The sequence below is a fragment of the Oncorhynchus nerka genome, unplaced genomic scaffold (assembly GCF_034236695.1).
Source record: "Oncorhynchus nerka isolate Pitt River unplaced genomic scaffold, Oner_Uvic_2.0 unplaced_scaffold_1215, whole genome shotgun sequence".
NCBI lineage: Eukaryota > Metazoa > Chordata > Actinopteri > Salmoniformes > Salmonidae > Oncorhynchus > Oncorhynchus nerka.
The window spans coordinates 57083-83684 of record NW_027040118.1 but is presented as its reverse complement, the minus strand read 5'-3'; the positions used below and the strand labels follow the sequence as shown (position 1 = coordinate 83684).

Below are 26602 nucleotides of genomic sequence, written 5' to 3'. Positions count from 1 at the left end.
CATAAACCCTCACAGTCACAACAGCCATACAGAACAACAACCCCCCTTCCCATAAACCCTCACAGTCACAACAGCCATACAGAACAACATAAACCCCCCTTCCCATAAACCCCCTTCAAAACAGTCACAACAGCCATACAGAACAACAACCCCCTTCCCAACCCCCTTCCCTTCCCATAAACCCTCACAGTCACAACAGCCATACAGAACATCAACCCCCCTTCCCTTCCCATAAACCCTCACAGTCACAACAGCCATACAGAACAGAACAACAAGTCACCCCTTCCCTTCCCATAAACCCTCACAGTCACAACAGCCATACAGAACAACAACCCCCTTCCCTTCCCATAAACCCTCACAGTCACAACAGCCATACAGAACAACAACCCCCCTTCCCCCTTCCCATAAACCCTCACAGTCACAACAGCCATACAGAACAGTCAACAGCCCCTTCAACCCCCTTCCCATAAACCCTCAGTCACAACAGCCATACAGAACATCAACCCCCCTTCCCATAAACCCTCAGTCACAACAGCCATACAGAACAACAACCCCCCTTCCCTTCCCATAAACCCTCAGTCACAACAGCCATACAGAACAACAACCCCCCTTCCCATAAACCCTCAGTCACAACAGCCATACAGAACAACAACCCCCCTTCCCATAAACCCTCAGTCACAACAGCCATACAGAACAACAACCCCCCTTCCCTTCCCATAAACCCTCACAGTCACAACAGCCATACAGAACATCAACCCCTTGGGATAAACATGGACAGATTTTATTTTGGTATTGCTTTTTAGAACCATATTAAATATATACAACTTTTCACCACCATGCAGTACCATGTAGTATACAACATATTATAGTCACTTAAATAGTTCCACCCTTGTTCTATACAGCGTCCTGTGATCAGATGTGAAGGGTTAACATTTTACATGAAAGGCTATTTGGGTCAAGTCAGTGCAGGTGAGGAGGGTTTTCTGAAAAGGGGTTTTCCCTGTAGCCTACTGGAGACACCATCACATGTTGGTTTAAAACACCAGTCTTGCTTTTAATGCTTGGTAAACATTTGATCGTCCTATAGACAGACAGGGGCGTGTCCGTGGAGGTTCAACTGTACAGCTCCACTTTACTCCTTTACATCCTGGTCCTAGACTAGAGGCCGTGAGGGTTTTGAGCCACTGTGGACTTCCTGTTGTCTGTTGGATGGGTATTGGTTGAACTGTCACTTGGTGTTCAGCAGCAGAGAGGTCTCCTCCTCAGTGCTCTCCCTCCTCCTGTCTCCTTCACCAGCCTCTTAGTCTGTCTCTGTTTGTGAGGGCTGTAAGCCTGCTGTTTTTCCTGGCTGGGAGCTGGCTCTCTCCCCTGGCAGCTCTCTTCACCCCCCTAGCTTTGTACTGGCTCTCTCTCTCCCTGGCAGTACTGGCTCTCTTGGCAGCTCTCTTCACCCCCCTAACTTTGTACTGGCTCTCTCCCCTGGCAGCTCTCTTCACCCCCCTAGCTTTGTACTGGCTCTCTCCCCTGGCAGCTCTCTTCACCCCCCTAACTTTGTACTGGCTCTCTCCCCTGGCAGCTCTCTTCACCCCCCTAACTTTGTACTGGCTCTCTCCCCTGGCCCTCTTCACCCCCTGGCTTTGTACTGGCTCTTCCCCTGGCAGCTCTCTTCACCCCCTAGCTTTGTACTGGCTCTCTCCCCTGGCTCTCTCCCTGGCAGCTCTCTTCACCCCCTAAGCTTTGTACTGGCTCTCTCCTGGGCTCTCTTCACCCCCTAGCTTTGTACTGGCTCTCTTGGCAGCCTCTTCACCCCCTAGCTTTGTACTGGCTTTGTAGCTTTGGCTCTCTCCCCTGGCAGCTCTCTTCACCCCCCTAGCTTTGGTACTAGACTGGTCCGTCTGGCCCTTGGCTGTGTGTTCCTGTTTGACCTCCTTGGAGAGGCCTGTGGTTGTGTGTTTCACCTCTCTGGTGAGGGCTGTGGTTGTGTGTTTCACCTCTCTGGTGAGGGCTGTGGTTGTGTGTTTCACCTCTCTGGTGAGGGCTGTGGTTGTGTGTTTCACCTCTCTGGCGAGGGCTGTGGTTGTGTGTTTCACCTCTCTGGCGAGGGCTGTGGTTGTTGGGAGACAGGGGCAGCTTGTTGGGCGTACTGATGGGCTGTCTGTTGCCATAGAGCTGAGGCTGGAGGAAGAGGAGGAGGAGCTAGCCAGCTGGCAGAGAGCCAGGGCTGCAGTCTGTCTCTGTTGGTCACTGGGCTCCTTGTCTGTTTGGGTGGGAGCTGGGCTGGAGCCCTGTTGACTGAGATCCACTGCGATTAAGGTGGCCATTTTGGAGCAATGGTCTGGGTTACCTGGTTGGACCCTAACAAACTCCCTCCCTGAGGCGGCCATTTTGTAGCAGTGATCTGGACTACCTGGTGTGGCCCTAAGGCTCAGGTTCAGTGGCAGGTCCTCCTCCGGGTGCCTTGTTTCAGGACAGCTCCCCCTGCTGGTGAAGAGGTCTGACTCCTGGTCCTTTTTGGAGAGGTTCAGGGGCATCAAATCTTTCTCAGTGTCTTCATCATCATCTTCACCATCTCGTTCAGCTGAGGAGTCGTTGCTTTCGTCAGAGGTGGAGTGCTCTGCGCGGTTGGCTGCCGACCTGAATGAGGAAGAAAGACAAATAATATGCATAAGATTAGACATCCACTGATACATCTGTATAGACTAGTTAGATTAGACACTGATACATCTGTATAGACTAGTTAGATTAGACACTGATACATCTGTATAGACTAGTTAGATTAGACACTGATACATCTGTATAGACTAGTTAGATTAGACACTGATACATCTGTATAGACTAGTTAGATTAGACACTGATACATCTGTATAGACATTCACTGATACATCTGTATAGACTAGTTAGATTAGACACTGATACATCTGTATAGACTAGTTAGATTAGACACTGATACATCTGTATAGACTAGTTAGATACATCTGTATAGACTAGTTAGATTAGACACTGATACATCTGTATAGACTAGTTAGATTAGACACTGATACATCTGTATAGACTAGTTAGATTAGACATTCACTGATACATCTGTATAGACTAGTTAGATTAGACACTGATACATCTGTATAGACTAGTTAGATTAGACACTGATACATCTGTATAGACTAGTTAGATTAGACACTGATACATCTGTATAGACTAGTTAGATTAGACACTGATACATCTGTATAGACTAGTTAGATTAGACACTGATACATCTGTATAGACACTGATACATCTCTGACTAGTTATCCACTGATACATCTGTATAGACTAGTTAGATTAGACATCCACTGATACATCTGTATAGACTAGTTAGATTAGACACTGATACATCTGCATAGACTAGTTAGATTAGACATCCACTGATACATCTGCATAGACTAGTTAGATTAGACACTGATACATCTGTATAGACTAGTTAGATTAGACACTGATACATCTGTATAGACTAGTTAGAGCTGCAGCTGTTTGACTGGTAAAGAGCTGTGTGAGGAGAGTGCATGTTGTTGTATCATCACTTACCCTCTTTCCATGTGCGTCATCAAGCTCTGTGGTGCGTCCTCTTTGCTCGGCTCTACTCTGATTGGCTGAGAGGCTGGCTCTGGTCCTCCTGATTGGTTGACAGGCTGTAGTTCCCCCAGGACGGTACATCTGGAACCCTCCGTAGTGTCTCTCTGGGTGAAGGGGTGTGGAGGGCTGGGTCTGTCAGGGGAGCCCAAGGCAGAACACCCCTCCATGGGGCTCAGTCTGGTGGCCTTGTCTCTGCTCTGCTCCACCTGGCTGGTCCCTTCCTCCGTGGGTCTGCTGTGGGGTTCACCATGGAGCCTGGGGTGGAGGTAAAAGTCATAGTCCCTAGGTCCCAGGCCGGGACCTGGTCTTGGGTCGTACACATCCAGAGGAAAGTACCTGGAGCCTGGGAGAGGGATGGGGTGTGGGTGGTGGTGGTCCGTGGGTCGGTACAGGCCATAGGGCAGGGAGAGACCGTATCTGTAGGGGTATGGAGGGATGAGAGATGGGTGGGAGTGGTCCGGGTTCATGGGCATCACAGGTCTTTGTGGGGTCTCCAGGAAGCTAGGCCGGTAGGTCTGGGAGTTTGGCCTAGAAAGGTGATGCGTCCCTGGGATGAAGTAGGGCTGGTAGAGGGGGTGGAGGGCCGGGTGGCGATCAGGAAACAGGTAGGGAGGGTACTCGGGTATTATGTGAGGTGGGAGGGGCTTCAGCGGCATGGAGGCTGCTGCCATTGGGCCCCAGGCGAAGGTGGGGTTATGGAATGATGGCATGGGCGGAGTCAGAGACGGCTCCCCTGATTGGTTGTGGGATGACTTTAGCGCGACCTCTGGGTTCTCCCGATTGGGTGTGACTTGGGAGAAGGCTGACTGGTGTGGCACAGCCTTGGCCTCTTTGAGTTCCTTTGTGTCTGATTTGATCTGAATGTCTTTCCTGACTGGACTCCCACACGCCTCCTCTCTCTCTTCCTTCTCCTCCTCTCTCTCCTCCTTCTCCTCCTCTCTCTCCTCCTCTCTCTCCTCCCCCTCCTCCTCCTTCTCTTCTCTCCTGTTCTCCACTCCTCCTCTGTGACCCTCAGGGGTCATGAGCCGCTCCACAGGAAGTGGTCCTGATTTGTCTTTCAGGGTTAAAGATGCCAGTTTGTGGTTGGCAGGGCCAGGGGTCTTGGTCTGCCTCCCTGCGTGGCCTCCTTTCTGAGACACCAGTGATATAGAATTCTTACAGAGGTTGTACTTCATGTGGTTGAACAGGTGAGACTTCTCGTTGCAGGTGAACGGGCACTGGAAACACTGGTACTTGTAGGGCTTGCCTGGGGGCCGTGGGATGTAGTGAGGCCTCTTGGGCTTGCGCTCCTGAACGCTGAGCATGTTGGATCTGGTGTGTGTGCAGTTTCACTGCAATGACAAGAGGAAGAGGTAACAGATTGATGGATTAGTTGCGCTGCACATTGACGTACATTTTTATATGCATTTCTTCACATTATGTACAATGACATGTGTTTTAACACTTAGTTTCTTTACATCGTTAATGATCTTTCAGGAAATGTCAGGGTAGATGGGTGTTTTAGGACCTTTAAGGAAATGTCAGGGTAGATGGGTGTTTTAGGACCTTTAAGGAAATGTCAGGGTAGATGGGTGTTTTAGGACCTTTAAGGAAATGTCAGGGTAGATGGGTGTTTTAGGACCTTTTCATTAATGATCTTTAAGGAAATGTCAGGGTAGATGAGTGTTTTAGGACCTTTCAGGAAATGTCAGGGTAGATGGGTGTTTTAGGACCTTTTCATTAATGATCTTTAAGGAAATGTCAGGGTAGATGGGTGTTTTAGGACCTTTTCATTAATGATCTTTAAGGAAATGTCAGGGTAGATGGGTGTTTTAGGACCTTTAAGGAAATGTCAGGGTAGATTGTTGTTTTAGGACCTTTTCATTAATGATCTTTAAGGAAATGTCAGGGTAGATGGGTGTTTTAGGACCTTTTCATTCATGATCTTTAAGGAAATGTCAGGGTAGATTGGTGTTTTAGGACCTTTTCATTCATGATCTTTAAGGAAATGTCAGGGTAGATGGGTGTTTTAGGACCATTTCATTCATGATCTTTAAGGAAATGTCAGGGTAGATGGGTGTTTTAGGACCATTTTGTTAACGATCCTTTTTGTTGGAGGTTTTGTGTTAACAGCGCATTCTCTCCCAGCGTTTTACTGAGTAGGATTAACATGGCTACCAGTCCAGTTCAACTGGTTCAGCTAGAGGAGGAGAGTAGTTAGACTAGTTTACACTGACCTCTCCTCTCTGTCTGTCTTTATCTGCTCAGGCCAAAGAAAGAAGTCCCCTCCCTAAGGACTCTGCACCCTCAGGGCATATGGTCCAGTCCACACGTATACATACACACATGGATCAAGCCAAGTGTCCTAGTATGTAAATGAGGAGTGTTAACGGAGTCAAACTGGTGCCACATGGACAGGTGTGTGTGTTTGAGTAGAGGCCCTCAGGATAACCTATTCCACTAACGGTTGCTCTGTATGTTATGTTTGGAACAAGGAACAACTATCCAGCTTTCACAGTATGTGAACCACCTGCATGTTATTTTTGCATAGACCATCACTGTCATGGGTAGCTGGTTATGTCTCTACATAGACCATCACTGTCATGGGTGGCTGGTTATGTCTCTACATAGACCATCACTGTCATGGGTGGCTGGTTATGTCTCTACATAGACCATCACTGTCATGGGTAGCTGGTTATGTCTCTACATAGACCATCACTGTCATGGGTGGCTGGTTGTGTCTCTACATAGACCATCACTGTCATGGGTAGTTGGTTGTGTCTCTACATAGACCATCACTGTCATGGGTAGTTGGTTGTGTCTCTACATAGACCATCAATGTCATGGGTGGCTGGTTATGTCTCTACATAGACCATCACTGTCATGGGTGGCTGGTTGTGTCTCTACATAGACCATCACTGTCATGGGTGGCTGGTTATGTCTCTCTACATAGACCATCACTGTCATGGGTGGCTGGTTATGTCTCTCTACATAGACCATCACTGTCATGGGTGGCTGGTTATGTCTCTCTACATAGACCATCACTGTCATGGGTGGCTGGTTATGTCTCTACATAGACCATCACTGTCATGGGTGGCTGGTTATGTCTCTACATAGACCATCACTGTCATGGGTGGCTGGTTATGTCTCTCTACATAGACCATCACTGTCATGGGTGGCTGGTTATGTCTCTCTACATAGACCATCACTGTCATGGGTGGCTGGTTATGTCTCTACATAGACCATCACTGTCATGGGTGGCTGGTTATGTCTCTACATAGACCATCACTGTCATGTGTGGCTGGTTATGTCTCTACATAGACCATCACTGTCATGGGTGGCTGGTTATGTCTCTCTACATAGACCATCACTGTCATGGGTGGCTGGTTGTGTCTCTACATAGACCATCACTGTCATGGGTAGCTGGTTATGTCTCTCTACATAGACCATCACTGTCAAGGGTAGCTGGTTATGTCTCTACATAGACCATCACTGTCATGGGTGGCTGGTTATGTCTCTCTACATAGACCATCAATGTCATGGGTGGCTGGTTATGTCTCTCTACATAGACCATCAATGTCATGGGTGGCTGGTTATGTCTCTACATAGACCATCACTGTCATGGGTGGCTGGTTATGTCTCTACATAGACCATCACAGTCATGGGTGGCTGGTTATGTCTCTCTACATAGACCATCACTGTCAAGGGTAGCTGGTTATGTCTCTACATAGACCATCACTGTCATGGGTGGCTGGTTATGTCTCTACATAGACCATCACTGTCATGGGTGGCTGGTTATGTCTCTCTACATAGACCATCACTGTCATGGGTGGCTGGTTATGTCTCTCTACATAGACCATCACTGTCATGGGTGGCTGGTTATGTCTCTCTACATAGGTAGACCCCATCACGCCTAGACTCATGTCCTATAGTAGGTATGGATGGTTGTGTGTCTCTCTCTCCTGTATATCTATCTATCCTGTATCTGTCTAGGTAGGCAGGAGAGTCGCTAGACTAGGCATCATGTAGGCAGGAGAGTCGCTAGACTAGGCATCATGTAGGCAGGAGAGTCGCTAGACTAGGCATCATGTAGGCAGGAGAGTCGCTAGACTAGGCATCATGTAGGCAGGAGAGTCGCTAGACTAGGCATCATGTAGGCAGGAGAGTCGCTAGACTAGGCATCATGTAGGCAGGCGAGCCGCTAGACTAGGCATCATGTAGGCAGGCGAGTCGCTGGACTAGGCATCATCCAGGCAGGTAAGCAGAGCAGGGGATCAGTAGGCATCATCCAGGCAGGTAGGCAGAGCAGGAGATCAGTAGGCATCATCCAGGCAGGTAGGCAGAGCAGGAGATCAGTAGGCATCATCCAGGTAGGTAGGCAGAGCAGGAGATCAGTAGGCATCATCCAGGCAGGTAGGCAGAGCAGGAGATCAGTAGGTAGACCTCACCCTGCCTAGTAGACCTGGAGGGCATGTAGCGACACGCTTCTCTCTCTCTGTCTCTCTCTCCCTCACTAAACTGCCTGCCTGAAGGCGTGGGAACCAAAAGGCACCTGTTTCCCATGACTACACCTGTGCTGCCGCGGGATGCAGTGATACGTGGCTCTGGGCACACGGGCACGGCACTACTACAGGGGGCTAGTCAGCTAGGCTCAGACACATCTCCTTATCTGATGAGCTCATCACACCACATCAACCTTGTAGAGAGAGTGTGACTGGCCTTCTGACAACATGGGCTTCCCGGAGAGACTGTTACTCAGGAGTCAGGGACTTACTTACAGGGGAAAAGTGTGTGTGTGTGTGTGTGTGTGTGGTAAACTGACACAGCAACGGCGAACGTTCATACACATCTAAATAGGAACTGGTATTCAAATGAGAACCGTGTCAGTTTAACGAGGTTATAACAAATCAGATGTTTTCCTTTCAGAAAGAGCTGTCACCTAAGGCCCTGTCTTCAGGTTAGGATATACACACGCACACACACACACACGGTTCAGGGCTCCGCCTAAAGACAGTGAACCGTTCCGTCACACGCTGTCGCAAGAAGTCGTCTCTCAGGTTCCTGCTCAGGTGTGGTGCAGAACGGAACGCCACTCCCTTCTCAAGAAGAGAAATCGGTTGCAAAACCTTGTTGGTTGTAATATCTTGCTATCATTACCTGGAACAGAGCCACCACTCCGTCTACCAGACACAAAGACCCTCACAGAAACAGAGCCACCACTCCGTCTACCAGACACAAAGACCCTCACAGGAACAGAGCCACCACTCCGTCTACCAGACACAAAGACCCTCACAGAAACAGAGCCACCACTCCGTCTACCAGACACAAAGACCCTCACAGGAACAGAGCCACCACTCCGTCTACCAGACACAAAGACCCTCACAGAAACAGAGCCAACACTCCGTCTACCAGACACAAAGACCCTCACAGAAACAGAGGCAACACTCCGTCTACCAGACACAAAGACCCTCACAGAAACAGAGCCAACACTCGGTCTACCAGACACAAAGACCCTCACAGAAACAGAGGCAACACTCGGTCTACCAGACACAAAGACCCTCACAGAAACAGACACCACTCCGTCTACCAGACACAAAGCCCCTCACAGAAACAGAGCCAACACTCCGTCTACCAGACACAAAGCCCCTCACAGAAACAGAGCCACCACTCCGTCTACCAGACACAAAGACCCTCACAGGAACAGAGCCACCACTCCATCTACCAGACACAAAGACCCTCACAGGAACAGAGCCACCACTCCATCTACCAGACACAGAGACCCTCACAGGAACGGAGGCAACACTCCGTCTACCAGACACAAAGACCCTCACAGAAACAAGTCTGTTTTCTTATTGTTTCCCAACTCAAACCCTCTCCTCCGTATCTTACCAGGTGTTCTTAGTAAACACCTGGTTAATCTAACCAACAACATGTCGTAATCAGTTCCATGTGCTGTGATCCACTTCCTCTGTCTCAGACATAACAAGCCAGTGTTGACTGTTGAGGTCGGGGGTCAGGTGTGTCTGTCCGTCAGTACCATGCAGGCAGTAGGTTATTACAACACACAGGTAACAGGTGGCCTAACAGGTGCCTCACCTCGCCCTAAAATACACCTGTAGACTCCGCTTCACATGTAAACCCCCCCACACACTGAACCACAGGCCGGTAACAAGGTACCATTCAGCTGGATATGCAGAAAATAAATAACGGCTTGTCATGATGGCGTTCACCAACTGCCGTTTCTCTTGAGCGGTTAAACCCGTGGTGGTTAGGTAGTGAGAAAGCAGTCTTACCTGCTCTGTTTGTGAGGACGCCCGTTCCAGAGTGTGGGAGCATCGGCCAGTGGTTCTGCAACCGTGTCTCCAGTAGTGTCCCGAATGTGTGTGTGCTCTGCTGCCTGTTCTGTGGTGAGTGTTGATCTGACTTCCTGTCTGTGAGGTCTTACCTGTCCTGTTACCTTGGACTAGTTTACCTAGGGGGCGGAGCCTACTTTATCCCAACAGTAGCAGTAGGGCCCTGAGTGGGCGTGGCCTCCAGCAGCAGTAGAGCCCTGAGGGGGCGTGGCCTCCAACAGAAACAGTCGGGCCCTCAGGCAACATCCATCCTAGCAGAATATTAGTCAGGCCCCGAGACACCATTTACATGATGGGAGAAAGACAGAGACAGTTAGTTTTCTCTCTCTCTCTCTCCCTGTCTCTCTCCCTCCCCTCTCTCCCTCCCCTCTCTCTCCTGTCTCTCTCCCTCCCTCTCTCTCCCTCCCTGTCTCTCTCTCTGTCTCTCTCCCTCCCTGTCTCTGTCTCTCTCTCTCCTCTCTCTCTCTCTCTCTGTCTCTCTCCCTCTCTCTGTCTCTCTCCCTCCCTCTCTCCCTCCCTGTCTCTCTCTCTGTCTCTCTCTCTCTGTCTCTCTCTCTCTGTCTCTCTCTCTCTGTCTCTCTCTCCCTGTCTCTCTCTCCCTCCCTGTCTCTCTCTCTCCCTGTCTCTCTCTCTCTCTCACTCCCTGTCTCTCTCTCTCTCTCTCTCTCCCTGTCTCTCTCTCTCTCTCTCTCCCTCCCTGTCTCTCTCTCTCCCTCCCTGTCTCTCTCTCTCTCCCTCCCTGTCCCTCTCCCTCCCTGTCTCCGTCTCTTCCTCTATTGTTCTCCTTCCTGGGAAACACAACACAACAAGTGTTTTAACAGAAGTTCCCACAACATCCCGAGGCAATAATGGGAAAAGGTCATTTTGCATTCAGGCAAATAAGGGTGTTGTTGGCTGTGGCGTTGACCTCTACCTGTCACTGTATGACAGCACCAGTCGTTTTAATGGCCAGTGTCAACATTGAAAACGGATGACCTCAAACTTGATCTTAGTTTATCTAGTTTTAAAGCCCAAATCAAACACAGTTGAATTTTTTTATTTTATTTATTTTTTATTTACACGTGTGAACGAGCGCGTACACGATGGAATTGGGCCGGGAGCCAACTGCTTCATGTTAGTCAAATTAGATGCACGTCTATCTTCCTCGTTCCTACTCGAAGCAATGCTGCTAGTGAGTGGATAAACTGACAGAAAATACACTTAAGTCTGGAGTTAACATGTACAGTCAAAGATGTGTCTATTTAGTGTTGATCAGTTCAGCTGCCGGTTCCAATAATACACATTTAATTACGTTTTCCCTGTTTCCCTGTCTACCTGTTTCCCTGTCTACCTGTTTCCCTGTCAACCTGTTTACCTGTTTCCCTGTCTACCTGTTTACCTGTCAACCTGTTTCCCTGTCTACCTGTTTCCCTGTTTCCCTGTCTACCTGTTTACCTGTCTACCTGTTTCCCTGTCTACCTGTTTCCCTGTCTACCTGTCTACCTGTTTCCCTGTCTACCTGTCTACCTGTTTCCCTGTCAACCTGTTTACCTGTCTACCTGTTTCCCTGTCTACCTGTTTCCCTGTCTACCTGTTTCCCTGTCAACCTGTTTCCCTGTTTACCTGTCTACCTGTTTCCCTGTCTACCTGTTTCCCTGTCAACCTGTTTCCCTGTCTACCTGTTTCCCTGTCTACCTGTTTCCCTGTTTCCCTGTTTCCCTGTTTACCTGTCTACCTGTTTCCCTGTCTACCTGTTTCCCTGTCTACCTGTTTTCCCTGTCAACCTGTTTCCCTGTCAACCCGTTTACCTGTTTACCTGTTTACCTGTCAACCTGTTTCCCTGTATACCTGTCTACCTGTCTACCTGTTTCCCTGTCAACCTGTTTCCCTGTCAACCTGTTTACCTGTCAACCTGTTTCCCTGTCTACCTGTTTCCCTGTCTACCTGTTTCCCTGTCTACCTGTCTACCTGTTTCCCTGTCTACCTGTTTCCCTGTCTACCTGTTTCCCTGTCAACCTGTTTCCCTGTTTACCTGTCTACCTGTTTCCCTGTCTACCTGTTTCCCTGTCTACCTGTTTACCTGTCTACCTGTTTCCCTGTCTACCTGTTTCCCTGTCTACCTGTTTCCCTGTCAACCTGTTTCCCTGTCAACCTGTTTCCCTGTCTACCTGTTTCCCTGTCTACCTGTTTCCCTGTCTACCTGTCTACCTGTGGTCTTTATCCCTGTCTACCTGTGGTCTTTATCCCTGTCTACCTGGGTTCTGAGTGGTACAGTGGTCTTTATGCCTGTCTACCTGGGTTCTGAGTGGTACAGTGGTCTTTATCCCTGTCTACCTGGGCTCTGAGTGGTACAGTGGTCTTTATGCCTGTCTACCTGGGTTCTGAGTGGTACAGTGGTCTTTATCCCTGTCTACCTGGGTTCTGAGTGGTACAGTGGTCTTTCTCCCTGTCTACCTGGGCTCTGAGTGGTACAGTGGTCTTTATGCCTGTCTACCTGGGTTCTGAGTGGTACAGTGGTCTTTATCCCTGTCTACCTGGGTTCTGAGTGGTACAGTGGTCTTTATCCCTGTCTACCTGGGTTCTGAGTGGTACAGTGGTCTTTATGCCTGTCTACCTGGGTTCTGAGTGGTACAGTGGTCTTTATCCCTGTCTACCTGGGTTCTGAGAGGTACAGTGGTCTTTATCCCTGTCTGAGTGGTACAGTGGTCTTTATCCCTGTCTGAGTGGTACAGTGGTCTTTATCCCTGTCTGAGTGGTACAGTGGTCTTTATCCCTGTCTGAGTGGTACAGTGGTCTTTATCCCTGTCTCCCTGTCTACCTGGGTTCTGAGTGGTACAGTGGTCTTTATGCCTGTTTACCTGGGTTCTGAGTGGTACAGTGGTCTTTATGCCTGTCTACCTGGGTTCTGAGTGGTACAGTGGTCTTTATCCCTGTCTACCTGGGTTCTGAGTGGTACAGTGGTCTTTCTCCCTGTCTCCCTGGGTTCTGAGAGGTACAGTGGTCTTTATCCCTGTCTGAGTGGTACAGTGGTCTCTCCCTGTCTACCTGGGTTCTGAGTGGTACAGTGGTCTTTCTCCCTGTCTACCTGGGTTCTGAGTGGTACAGTGGTCTTTATGCCTGTTTACCTGGGTTCTGAGTGGTACAGTGGTCTTTATCCCTGTCTACCTGGGTTCTGAGTGGTACAGTGGTCTTTATCCCTGTTTACCTGGGTTCTGAGTGGTACAGTGGTCTTTATGCCTGTCTACCTGGGTTCTGAGTGGTACAGTGGTCTTTATCACTTTTTACCTGGGTTCTGAGTGGTACAGTGGTCTTTATGCCTGTCTACCTGGGTTCTGAGTGGTACAGTGGTCTTTATCCCTGTCTACCTGTCTACCTGGGTTCTGAGTGGTACAGTGGTCTTTATCCCTGTTTACCTGGGTTCTGAGTGGTACAGTGGTCTTTATCCCTGTTTACCTGGGATCTGAGTGGTACAGTGGTCTTTATCCCTGTTTACCTGGGTTCTGAGTGGTACAGTGGTCTTTATCCCTGTCTACCTGGGTTCTGACTGGTACAGTGGTCTTTAAACCTGTAACTGGGAAACTGAAGGAATGAGACTAGCTTCATTCTTTATCAGAATACAGGGCTTTCAGAAAGGTGTTCAGACCCCTTGACCTTTTCCCACATTTTGTTACGTTACAGCCTTATTCTAAAATGGATGAAATAAAAACAATCCCTCATCAATCTACACACATTACTACATAATAACAGTGTTTTTAGACATTTTATTACACATTTTTGCAAAAAAAACTTCCAAAAAACTGAAATACCTTATTTTCATAAGTATTCAGACCATTTACTATGAGACTCGAAATTGAGCTCAAGTGTATCCTGTTTCCATTGATCAGCCTTGGGATGTTTTTATAACTTGGTTGGAGCCCACATGTGGTAAATTCAATTGCTTGGACATGATTTCGAAAGGCACACACCTGTCTATATAAGGTCCTACAGTTGACAGTGCATGTCAGAGCAAAAACCAAGCCATGAGGTCGAAGGAATTGTCCATGGAGCGCCGAGACAGGATTGTGTCGAGGCACAGATCTGGGGAAGGGTACCAAAACATTTCTGCAGCATTGAAGGTCCCCAAGAACACAGTGGCCTCCATCATTCTGAAATGGAAGAAGTTTGGAACCAACTAGACTTTTCCTAGAGCTGGCTGCCCGGCCAAACTGAGAAATCGAGTTTTTCAGTGGCAGGGACTGGGAGACTAGTCAGGATCGAGGGAAAGATGAACTGGGAAAATTACAGAGAGATCATTGATGAAACCCTTCTCCAGAGCGCTCAGGACCTCAGACTGGGGCAAAGGTTCACCTTCTAACAGGACAACGACCCTAAACACACAGCCAAGACAACGCAGGAGTGGCTTCGTGACAAGTCTCTGAATGTCCTTGAGTGGCCCAGCCAGAGCCCCGACTTGAACCTGATCGAACATCTCTGGATGAAACCTGAAAATTGCTGTGCAATTTTGCTGTGTAAATGTAATGTTTCAGTTTTATTTAGTTAATTTGCTAAAATGTTGAAAAACCTGTTTTTGCGTTGTCATTATGGGGTATTGTGTGTAGATTGATGAGGGGGGGGGGGGAGGCTATTTAATCCATTTTAAAATAAGGCTGTAACTTTAAAAAATGTGGTAAAAGTCAAGGGGTCTGAATACTTTCTGAATGCACAGTACATTTAAACATATTTTTTAATTGTACCTTTATTTAACTAGGCAAGTCGGTTAAGAACAAATTCTTATTTTTAATGATGGCCTAGGAACAGTGGGTTAACTGTCTGTTCAGGGGCAGAACGACAGATTTGTACCTTGTCAGCTCGGGGGTTTGAACTTGCAACCTTCCGGTTACTAGTCCAACGCTCTAACCACTAGGCTACCCTGCCGCCCATTGCGAACACAGATTCTCATTACATTTAGTTGTTATAAACACGGTGTTCAACGCTCTCTACTCCAGTTGGACTTTGTTGAATGTGATTTCGGCCCGAGGTAGTTTACACACGGCTGTTATCAGCTGTCATTTCTGATGAGTAACGTCTCAATGCTTTTCCCTCTCCACTTCTCAGGTAGTTTGAATCAGATTATTAGATTGTGTAAAATGTGGGCAAAACTAGTTGAGATGACGTAATTTCAACAAGTTTTGCCTTGGTCAGATGCCGTACACAGTCATAGGAGTGGAAGCTGCTCATTCCACCACAGGTGGACAGGCAGAGAGACGAGGGTGGAGGGATGAGGGTAGAGAGGTGGAGGGATGAGGGTAGAGAGGTGGAGGGATGAGGGTAGAGAGGTGGAGGGATGAGGGTAGAGAGGTGGAGGGATGAGGGTAGAGAGGTGGAGGGATGAGGGCAGTGAGGTGGAGGGATGAGGGCACAGTCATAGGAGTGGAAGCTGCTCATTCCACCACAGTGGTTAAGAGGATGAAAGGGGTTTTCTCTTGGCAGTAAAAGATGTGAGAGGTGTTGATTCACAGCGACACCGTTGACCCCACCAGTCTCTGAGTGTCTTGTATTAGAGTGAACCACAGAGGCCAGGGCCAATGAGGCGAGGACAGGAAGAGGATCTAATAGGTGGCACGACTTTAGAACCCCACATGAACTACAAGCTGCCATGGTGATACAACTGTTGTCAGGGGAGATGGATAAGCCTATGATGTGATTGGACTAATGGATTTAGTAAAACAGTAATAATACATTATAATACAGCTGTGTGTCATTTACACCAAAACGACAATCACACGGAGTAATATATCACTTTATTAATGACCGACATATGAAGTTCTATTGAACTGACTATAAACTACTTCTGAACTGTTTAAGATGTTATCTTTGTCTGTCTACACATTTGTCTTTCTCTCTTTCCCCTTTCTCTCTCTCCCTCCTCCCTTTCTCTCCCTCCTCCCTTTCTCTCTCTCTCTCTCTCTCTCTCTCTCTCTCTCTCTCTCTCTCCCCCATTTTTCTCTCTCTCTCTCTCCCTCTCTCCCCCTTTCTCTCTCTCTCTCTCCCTCTCTCTCTCTCCTCTCTCCCCTTTCTCTCTCTCTCTCTCTCCCTCCCCATTTTCTCTCTCTCTCTCTCTCTCTCTCTCTCCCCCTTTTCTCTTCGCTCTCTCTCTCTCTCCCTCCCCCCTTTTCTCTTCGCTCTCTCTCTCCCTCCCCCTTCTCTCTCTCTCTCCCTGATCTCTCTCTCTCCCTCCAGTGGTGCCTCTGATCCTGAAGGCCTTGGTCTATGATGAAAAGAGAGGAGCGTGTAGCGTTGGTTCTAACGTACGAGATGCAGCCTGCTACGTCTGCTGGGCCTTTGCCAGGGCCTACGAACCCACCGAGCTGAAGCCCTTCGTCACGCAGATCGCCTGGTAACACTCCTCTACTTCTTCATCATCATCCTCCTCCTCTGTCTCTCTGACCCCGGTCAGGGTCAATTACGTTTTTAATTCGCTCAGGTCAGTTAGTACATTTATGTCAATTTAAGATTTGTGTGAAAACTTGCGCATCTCAAGGTAGGATTCTGCCCTAATAATAGAGAAGGTTAAACATGGGCTTTTAGATTACAGAATGTTTCAATTTTTTAAATAAATGTTTTATTTAACCTTTATTTAACTAGGCAGGTCAGTTAATAACAAATTCTTATTTAGATTGACGGTCTAGGAACAAGTGGGTTAACTGCCTTGTTCGGGGGCAGAACGACAGAGTTTTACCTTGTCAGCTCGGGGATTCAATCTAGCAACCTTTCGGTTACTGGCCCACTAGACTACCTGCTGCCCCGGCCAAATATAGTCCAACAAACACATTTCACTTCAAGATCTCATTAGAATTGTCCTTAGTAGTTGACAGCAGCATAAATACCAGTCACTACATTGAGGTTAGTCAAGTAAAGATAAAGTATCCCAGTTGTTGACGGCTGTGGACAGAGAGATGACAGCTATATAGAGATAACATGACCTGAATAGACCACAGGCTTTAGTATCACAGCTGAATACACAACAGGCCTTTAGTATCACAGCTGAATAACCCACAGGCCTTTAGTGTCACAGCTGAATAACCCACAGGCCTTTAGTGTCACAGCTGAATAACACCACAGGCCTTTAGTATCACAGCTGAATAACCCACAGGCCTTTAGTGTCACAGCTGAATACACCACAGGCCTTTAGTGTCACAGCTGAATAACCCACAGGCCTTTAGTGTCACAGCTGAATACACCACAGGCCTTTAGTGTCACAGCTGAATACACCACAGGCCTTTAGTATCACAGCTGAATACACCACAGGCCTTTAGTATCACAGCTGAATAACCACAGGCCTTTAGTATCACAGCTGAATAACCCACAGGCCTTTAGTGTCACAGCTGAATACACCACAGGCCTTTAGTATCACAGCTGAATACACCACAGGCCTTTAGTGTCACAGCTGAATAACCACAGGCCTTTAGTATCACAGCTGAATAACCCACAGGCCTTTAGTATCACAGCTGAATAACCCACAGGCCTTTAGTATCACAGCTGAATAACCCACAGGCCTTTAGTGTCACAGCTGAATAGACCACAGGCCTTTAGTATCACAGCTGAATACACCACAGGCCTTTAGTGTCACAGCTGAATACACCACAGGCCTTTAGTGTCACAGCTGAACACACCACAGGCCTTTAGTATCACAGCTGAATAGACCACAGGCCTTTAGTATCACAGCCTTTGTATCACAGCTGACCACAGGCCTTTAGTATCACAGCTGAATACACCACAGGCCTTAGTATCACAGCTGAATAGGCCTTTGCCAGTAGGCTGAATAACACAGGTTTTTAGTATCACTGCTGAATAGACCACAGGCCTTTAGTATCACAGCTGAATACCACCACAGGCCTTTAGTGTCACAGCTGAATAGACCACAGGCCTTTAGTGTCACAGCTGAGATACACCACAGGCCTTTAGTGTCACAGCTGAATCAACACCACAGGCCTTAAGTTTTGTACACTCAGTGTAGCTGCCTGAATAAACCACAGGCCTTTAGTGTCAAGTTTTTTGCTGAATAACCACAGGCCTTTAGTGTCACAGCTGAATACACCACAGGCCTTTAGTATCACAGCTGAATAGACCACAGGCCTTTAGTGTCACAGCTGAATAGACCACAGGCCTTTAGTGTCACAGCTGAATACACCACAGGCCTTAGCGCTGATGAAACCAGGTTAAACAAGGATTTTTAAGCCTTGAGACAAATGAGACATGGATTGTGTATGTGTTGCCATTCAGAGGGTGAATGGGCAAGACTAAAGATTTAAGTGCCTTTGAACGGGGTGTGGTAGTAGGTGCCAGGCGTACCTGGTTTTGTCAAGAACTGCATCGCTGCTGGGTTTTTCACGCTCAACAGTTTCCTGTGTGTATCAAGAATGGTCCACCACCCAAAGGACATCCAGCCAACTGGACACAACTGTGGGAAGCATTGGAGTCAACATGGGAGTCAGCATCCCTGTGGAACGCTGGTGTTTTGGGAAATCGACACCTTGTAGAGTCCGTGGCCTGACGAATTGAGGCTGTTCTGAGGGCGAAAGGGGGTGCAACTCAATATTAGGAAGGTGTTCTTAATGTTTTGTACACTCAGTGTAGCTGCCTGTTTCAAATGAGGACCCCTGGTGTTTTGGGGGGAAATAAGCATTGTTTTAGGATGCAATTGTTTTAGGTTGCACACATTTTTATAAATGTTGATTTTTGTCTCTGTGAATAAGTTGTCTCATGTCCCCATCTACACAAGGCTACTAGGCTACAAGGCTACTAGGCCACTAGCCTACTAGGCCACTAGCCTACTAGGCTACTAGGCTTTTAGCCACTAGGCTACTAGGCTTTAGGCCACTGAGGCCACTAGTGTTTAGGCTACTAGCCAATCAGGCCACTAGGCCACTAGGCTACTAGGCCACTAGGCTACAAGGCTACTAGGCTACTAGGCCACTAGGCCACTAGGCTACTAGGCCACTAGGCCACTAGGCTACTAGGCCACTAGGCCACTAGGCCACTAGGCTACTAGCCACTAGGCCACTAGGCTACTAGGCTACTACTGCCTTCTTGCTATGCGATACTTCACCCACTACAAAACAGTGTGTACGCACGGTCCAAAGTTTAAAGGAGGATAAACACTTTTTATAAATGCCAACTTTTGCGTGAAAACTGGCGCACTGGTGTTTTGGGAAATAAGCGTACACACCGTTTTATAAACGACCCCTGGTGGACCCCTGTGTTTTGGGAAATAAGCGTAGTTCCCAGTAACCAGTTATAACTTTTGGGAAATAAGATAACAACGGTATCTGGTGTTTTCCCAGTGTACTGGGGTCGTTTTATCGTAGTTCCCAGTAACAACGGTATCATATGTACCCCTGGGGTTTTGGGAAATAAGCGTTACCGTAGTTCCCAGTAACAACGGTATCATATGTACTGGGGTCGTAGTTCCCAGTAACAACAGTATCGTATGTACTGGGGATGTAGTTCCCAGTAACAACAGTATCGTATGTACTGGGGTCGTAGTTCCCAGTAACAACAGTATCGTATGTACTGGGGTCGTTATCATACTCCCCAGTAACAACGGCATCGTATGTACTGGGGTCGTTATCGTAGTCCCCAGTAACAACGGTATCGTATGTACTGGGGTCGTTATCGTAGTCCCCAGTAACAACAGTATCGTATGTACTGGGGTCGTAGTCCCCAGTAACAACAGTATCGTATGTACTGGGGTCGTAGTCCCCAGTAACAACAGTATCGTATGTACTGGGGTCGTAGTTCCCAGTAACAACAACAGCCATTGTATGTACTGGGGTCGTTGTTAGTAACAAGCCTCTATCTCTGCCTCTCCTCATCCACACCTCAACGTGTCGACTACAAGCCTCTATCTCTGCCTCTCCTCATCCACACCTCAACGTGTCGACTACAAGCCTCTATCTCTGCCTCTCCTCATCCACACCTCAACGTGTCGACTACAAGCCTCTATCTCTGCCTCTCCTCATCCACACCTCAACGTGTCGACTACAAGCCTCTATCTCTGCCTCTCCTCATCCACACCTCAACGTGTCGACTACAAGCCTCTATCTCTGCCTGCTCCTCATCTACACCTCAGCATGTTGAAACCATCTCCCTCTGGCTGTTAAGCCATACGACGTGTCTAACTGGTTTGGTTTGGAGCACTGTCCGGGCTTAATGCATTTCACAGACAGGCAGGCAGACGCTCCTTAAGGTGACTGGAGGTGTTGTGTTCATGTTACTGTGGATGAGTGGGTTGTTTCTTGCCATGCTGAGGAGAGGGTGATGAGAGGAGGAAGTGATGAGTGGGTTGTTTCTTGCCATGCTGAGGAGAGGGTGATGAGAGGAGGAAGTGATGAGTGGGTTGTTTCTTGCCATGCTGAGGAGAGGGTGATGAGAGGAGGAAGTGATGAGTGGGTTGTTTCTTGCCATGCTGAGAGGAGGAAGTGATGGGAGGAGGAAGTGATGAGTGGGTTGTTTCTTGCCATGCTGAAGAGAGGGTGATGAGAGGAGGAAGTGATGAGTGGGTTGTTTCTTGCCATGCTGAAGAGAGGGTGATGAGAGGAGGAAGTGATGAGTGGGTTGTTTCTTGCCATGCTGAGGAGAGGGTGATGAGAGGAGGAAGTGATGAGTGGGTTGTTTCTTGCCATGCTGAGGAGAGGGTGATGAGAGGAGGAAGTGATGAGTGGAGGGACTTGCTTGTCAGTCAGGTGTCTCTGTGTGTGTGTGCAGGTTCAGGTCTCAGGTGTCTCTGTGTGTGTGTGCAGGTTCAGGTCTCAGGTGTCTCTGTGTGTGTGTGCAGGTTCAGGTCTCAGGTGTCTCTGTGTGTGTGTGCAGGTTCAGGTCTCAGGTGTCTCTGTGTGTGTGTGCAGGTTCAGGTCTCAGGTGTCTCTGTGTGTGTGTGCAGGTTCAGGTCTCAGGTGTCTCTCTGTGTGTGTGTGTGCAGGTCTCGGGTGTCTCTGTGTGCAGGTTCAGGTCTCAGGTGTGTGCAGGTTCAGGTCTCAGGTGTACCTCTTAGCTGTGCATGACTCCACACCTGTCCTGCCTGTGTCTGCAGAGAAGTTGACGTTCATTTACGCGCCCTGCCCCTCCCTCCCTCCCTCCATGGACATGTCTGGGCCTGTGGGACCCTGTGCCTCTGCAGTGTCAGTTTTAACCCCCACACACACACACACACCAGCCTCCCGCTCCCTGCAGCCAGCCTTGCCAAGTTTCGCCTGGCGTGGTTGGTTTCGGTGGCTGTTTGGTACCGGGGCTCAGGCAAGCTCAGTCCTGCTTCAGATTCATAAAAGCCTCTTGACATTTTTACTCTACTTTAGTGTGGCATACATTCACACATACACACACACACACACACACACACACAGGGGGGTACGCACACAGACATTGAGCTTGGTCACTATTAAACACTGGAACTCACACAGGAAATAAGGTGCAGGATGTCCCCAGGGGAACTCTCCTCCTCAGATGAGACTCTCTCGTTCTTTCTTTCCGTCCTCTAGTCCACATGGACTGTTGCCTCACTGAAACCAGTGGTTAGTCAGGGTTAGGGTCCAGGGACAGAGAACAGAGTTAGTCAGGGTTAGGGTCCAGGGACAGAGAGAACAGAGTTAGTCAGGTTAGGGTTAGGGTCCAGGGACAGAGAACAGAGTTAGTCAGGTTAGGGTCCAGGGACAGAGAGAACAGAGTTAGTCAGGTTAGGGTCCAGGGACAGAGAGAACAGAGTTAGTCAGGTTAGGGTCCAGGGACAGAGAGAACAGAGTTAGTCAGGTTAGGGTTAGGGTCCAGGGACAGAGAGAGGAGTTAGTCAGGTTAGTGTCAGGGACAGAGAACAGAGTTAGTCAGGTTAGGGTCCCCGGAGTCGAGGGGCCCCGGAGTCGGCGACTGCAGGGGGGGCCCCGGAGTCATATCTAATCATACATTCCTTCAGGTTGTTGTTGTTGGCACAAAGTCAACTTGTTGAATTTTGGTTCTCAGCCCAGATTAGGTTGTTTTTCTCCAGTAGGTCGACCAAGAAACTGGCTAACACTTTACTTGAGTGGTAGTTTATTAGTTCATACTTTTATCAACAACCACAAGGTCAAACTTTGGTGATCTGTTTTGTTCAAGGGTTCATGTCTGATCATAGCAATGACTGTGAAGCCAACACCCAATACAAAGGCATAAAGGTAATACATACATTCACCTGCCTGCCTGTGTATCAGTGTGTTTATCTGTCCATCTATTTGTGTCCCTCTCTCTGTCTCTCTCTCTCTCTCCGTCTCTCTTCTCTCCGTCTCTGTCTCTCTCTCTCTCTCTCTTTCTCTCTCTTTTTTCAGTGCTCTGGTGATCACTGCTGTGTTCGACCGAAACGTCAACTGTCGTAGAGCTGCATCAGTGAGTGACCACTCTGTCTGTCTCTCTCTGTCTCTGTCTGTCTCTCTCTGTCTCTCTCTGTCTCTCTCTGTTTCAGTCTCTCTCTGTCTCTCTCTGTTTCAGTCTCTCTCTGTCTCTCTCTGTTTCAGTCTCTCTCTGTTTCAGTCTCTCTCTGTCTCTGTTTCAGTCTCTCTCTGTCTCTGTTTGTCTCTCTCTCTCTCTGTTTCTCTCTCTCTCTCTGTTTCAGTCTGTCTCTCCTCTCTCTGTTTCAGTCTCTCTCCTCTCTCTGTTTCAGTCTCTCTTCTCTCTCTGTTTCAGTCTCTCTTCTCTCTCTGTTTCAGTCTGTCTCTCTCTGTTTGTCTGTCTCTCTCTGTTTGTCTGTCTCTCTCTGTTTGTCTGTCTCTCTCTGTTTGTCTGTCTCTCTGTTTGTCTGTCTCTCTCTGTTTCAGTCTCTCTCTCTGTTTCAGTCTCTCTCTCTCTGTTTCAGTCTCTCTCTCTCTGTTTCAGTCTCTCTCTCTGTTTCGGTCTCTCTCTCTCTGTTTCGGTCTCTCTCTCTCTCTGTTTCGGTCTCTCTCTCTCTCTGTTTCAGTCTCTCTCTCTCTCTGTTTGTCTCTCTCTCTGTTTGTCTCTCTCTCTGTTTGTCTCTCTCTCTGTTTGTCTCTCTCTCTGTTTCAGTCTCTCTCTCCGTTTCAGTCTCTCTCTCTCTGTTTCAGTCTCTCTCTCTGTTTCAGCCTCTCTGTTTCAGCCTCTCTCTGTTTCAGTCTCTCTCTGTCTCTCTCTGTTTCAGCCTCTCTCTGTTTCAGTCTCTCTCTGTCTCTCTCCGTTTCAGTCTCTCTCCGTTTCAGTCTCTCTCCGTTTCAGTCTCTCTCTGTTTCAGTCTCTCTGTTTCAGCCTCTCTCTGTTTCAGTCTCTCTCTGTTTCAGTCTCTCTCTGTCTCTCTCCGTTTCAGTCTCTCTCCGTTTCAGTCTCTCTCTGTTTCAGTCTCTCTCTCTCTCTCCGTTTCTGTCTCTCTCCGTTTCAGTTTGTCTCTCTCTGTTTGTCTCTCTGTTTGTCTCTCTCTGTCTCTCTCTGTTTGTCTCTCTCTGTTTCTGTCTCTCTCTATTTGTCTCTCTCTGTTTCTGTCTCTCTCCGTTTCAGTCTCTCTCCGTTTCAGTCTCTCTCTGTCTCAGCCTCTCTCTGTCTCAGCCTCTCTCTGTCTCAGCCTCTCTCTGTCTCAGCCTCTCTCTGTCTCAGCCTCTCTCTGTTTCAGCCTCTCTCTGTTTCAGCCTCTCTCTGTTTCAGCCTCTCTCTGTCTCTCTCTGTTTCAGTCTCTCTCTGTCTCTCTCTGTTTCAGTCTCTCTCTGTCTCTCTCCTGTTTCAGTCCTCTCTCTGTCTTCTCCTTTAGTGTCACACATGTCTCTTCTGTCTCTCTCTGTTTCAGTCTCTCTCTGTTTCAGTCCTCTCTGATTCTCTCTCTGTCTGTTCTCAGTACTCTCTCAAACCATGTATTAAGGTTCTTTCTCTCTCTGTTTCAGTCTCACTCTGTCTCTCTCCGTTAGTCTCTCTCTCTTTATATCAGATCTGACTACCAGTATTAACTGTCTCTTAGTCCCATTTCATTTATATCAGATCTCACTACTATTATCTAACTACTGTCTCTTAGTCCCTGTCATTTATATCAGATCTGACTACTATTATCTAACTACTGTCTCTTAGTCCCTGTCATTTATATCAGATCTGACTACTGTCTATTATCTAACTACTGTCTCTTAGTCCCTGTCATTTATATCAGATCTGACTACTATTATCTAACTACTGTCTCTTAGACCCTGTCATTTATATCAGATCTGACTACTATTATCTAACTACTGTCTCTTAGTCCCTGTCATTTATATCAGATCTCACTACTATTATCTAACTACTGTCTCTTAGACCCTGTCATTTATATCAGATCTGACTACTATTATCTAACTACTGTCTCTTAGACCCTGTCATTTATATCAGATCTGACTACTATTATCTAACTACTGTCTCTTAGACCCTGTCATTTATATCAGATCTGACTACTATTATCTAACTACTGTCTCTTAGTCCCTGTCATTTATATCAGATCTGACTACTGACTATTATCTAACTACTGTCTCTTAGTCCCTGTCGTTTATATCAGATCTGACTACTATTATCTAACTACTGTCTCTTAGTCCCTGTCATTTATATCAGATCTCACTACTGTCTATTATCTAACTACTGTCTCTTAGTCCCTGTCATTTATATCAGATCTGACTACTATTATCTAACTACTGTCTCTTAGTCCCTGTCATTTATATCAGATCTGACTACTATTATCTAACTACTGTCTCTTAGTCCCTGTCATTTATATCAGATCTCACTACTGTCTATTATCTAACTACTGTCTCTTAGTCCCTGTCATTTATATCAGATCTCACTACTATTATCTAACTACTGTCTCTTAGTCCTGTCATTTATATCAGATCTGACTACTATCTGTTTATCTACTGTCTCTTAGTCCCTGTCATTTATATCAGATCTCACTACTATTATCTAACTACTGTCTCTTAGTCCCTGTCATTTATATCAGATCTGACTACTGACTATTATCTAACTACTGTCTCTTAGTCCCTGTCATTTACATCAGATCTGACTACTATTATTTAACTACTGTCTCTTAGTCCCTGTCATTTATATCAGATCTGACTACTGACTATTATCTAACTACTGTCTCTTAGTCCCTGTCATTTACATCAGATCTGACTACTATTATTTAACTACTGTCTCTTAGTCCCTGTCATTTATATCAGATCTGACTACTATTATCTAACTACTGTCTCTTAGTCCCTGTCATTTATATCAGATCTGACTACTATTATCTACTGTCTCTTAGACCCTGTCATTTATATCAGATCTGACTACTATTATCTAACTACTGTCTCTTAGTCCCTGTCATTTATATCAGATCTGACTACTATTATTTAACTACTGTCTCTTAGACCCTGTCATTTATATCAGATCTGACTACTATTATCTAACTACTGTCTCTTAGTCCCTGTCATTTATATCAGATCTGACAACTATTATTTAACTACTGCCTCTTAGTCCCTGTCATTTATATCAGATCTGACTACTATTATCTAACTACTGTCTCTTAGTCCCTGTCATTTATATCAGATCTGACTACTATTATTTAACTACTGTCTCTTAGTCCCTGTCATTTATATCAGATCTGACTACTATTATCTAACTACTGTCTCTTAGTCCCTGTCATTTATATCAGATCTGACTACTATTATCTAACTACTGTCTCTTAGACCCTGTCATTTATATCAGATCTGACTACTATTATCTAACTACTGTCTCTTAGACCCTGTCATTTATATCAGATCTGACTACTATTATCTAACTACTGTCTCTTAGACCCTGTCATTTATATCAGATCTGACTACTGTCTATTATCTAACTACTGTCTCTTAGACCCTGTCATTTACATCAGATCTGACTACTATTATCTAACTACTGTCTCTTAGACCCTGTCATTTATATCAGATCTCACTACTATTATCTAACTACTGTCTCTTAGACCCTGTCATTTATATCAGATCTGACTACTATTATCTACTGTCTCTTAGACCCTGTCATTTACATCAGATCTGACTACTATTATCTAACTACTGTCTCTTAGACCCTGTCATTTATATCAGATCTGACTACTGTCTATTATCTAACTACTGTCTCTTAGACCCTGTCATTTATATCAGATCTGACTACTATTATTTAACTTCTAAACTGTGTATTCTTCTCTTCCTGTCCCAGGCTGCCTTCCAGGAGAATGTGGGAAGACAGGTTTGTGAACCCAGTTACCAAAACCATAGGTTATTAGTTATTACATGACTAATGCTATGATACACAGTGCATTTGAGTTGTAATGATCACCTACCATCCAGGTGTTACAGTAACCTGCCCTGACTGTCACTAAAGTCCTTTAACAGATTAACAACTGTCTGTAATGATCACCTACCATCCAGGTGTTACTGACTGTCACTAAAGTCCTTTAACAGATCAACAACTGTCTGTAATGATCACCTACCATCCAGTTGTTACTGACTGTCACTAAAGTCCTTTAAACTGATCAACAACTGTCTGTAATGATCACCTACCATCCAGGTGTAACTGACTGTCACTAAAGTCCTTTAAACTGATCAACAACTGTCTGTAATGATCACCTACCATCCAGGTGTTACTGACTGTCACTAAAGTCCTTTAAACTGATCAACAACTGTCTGTAATGATCACCTACCATCCAGGTGTTACGGTAACCTGCC

General features: G+C 46.9%; 2 protein-coding genes across 2 annotated transcripts in view; one reads left to right on the top strand and one right to left on the bottom strand.

The window, feature by feature from the left end:
• The window catches only part of tbcd (tubulin folding cofactor D), a 93037-nt gene that overhangs the window by 31950 nt on the left and 34485 nt on the right, over positions 1 to 26602 (top strand). The window contains 3 exon segments of the mRNA XM_065015918.1: positions 16137 to 16293; positions 22250 to 22307; positions 26094 to 26123. Of these exon segments, the coding sequence (XP_064871990.1) occupies positions 16137 to 16293; positions 22250 to 22307; positions 26094 to 26123 (245 nt within the window).
• On the bottom strand, positions 1731 to 10034 carry znf750 (zinc finger protein 750). The gene is made up of 3 exons (XM_065015914.1): positions 9879 to 10034; positions 3559 to 4937; positions 1731 to 2634 (listed from the first exon to the last, which is right to left on the bottom strand). The coding sequence occupies exons 2-3, from the start codon at positions 4908 to 4910 to the stop codon at positions 1731 to 1733; spliced, it is 2256 nt and encodes a 751-aa protein (XP_064871986.1). The 5' UTR covers positions 4911 to 4937; positions 9879 to 10034.

Excerpts from the sequence above, each read along its gene's own strand:
- znf750 (XM_065015914.1), bottom strand. The coding sequence starts at position 4,910 with ATGCTCAGCGTTCAGGAGCGCAAGCCCAAGAGGCCTCACTACATCCCA. Across the intron at positions 2,635-3,558 it reads ATGACGCACATGGAAAGAGG|GTCGGCAGCCAACCGCGCAG; the intron begins GTAAGTGATGAT and ends TTCCTCATTCAG.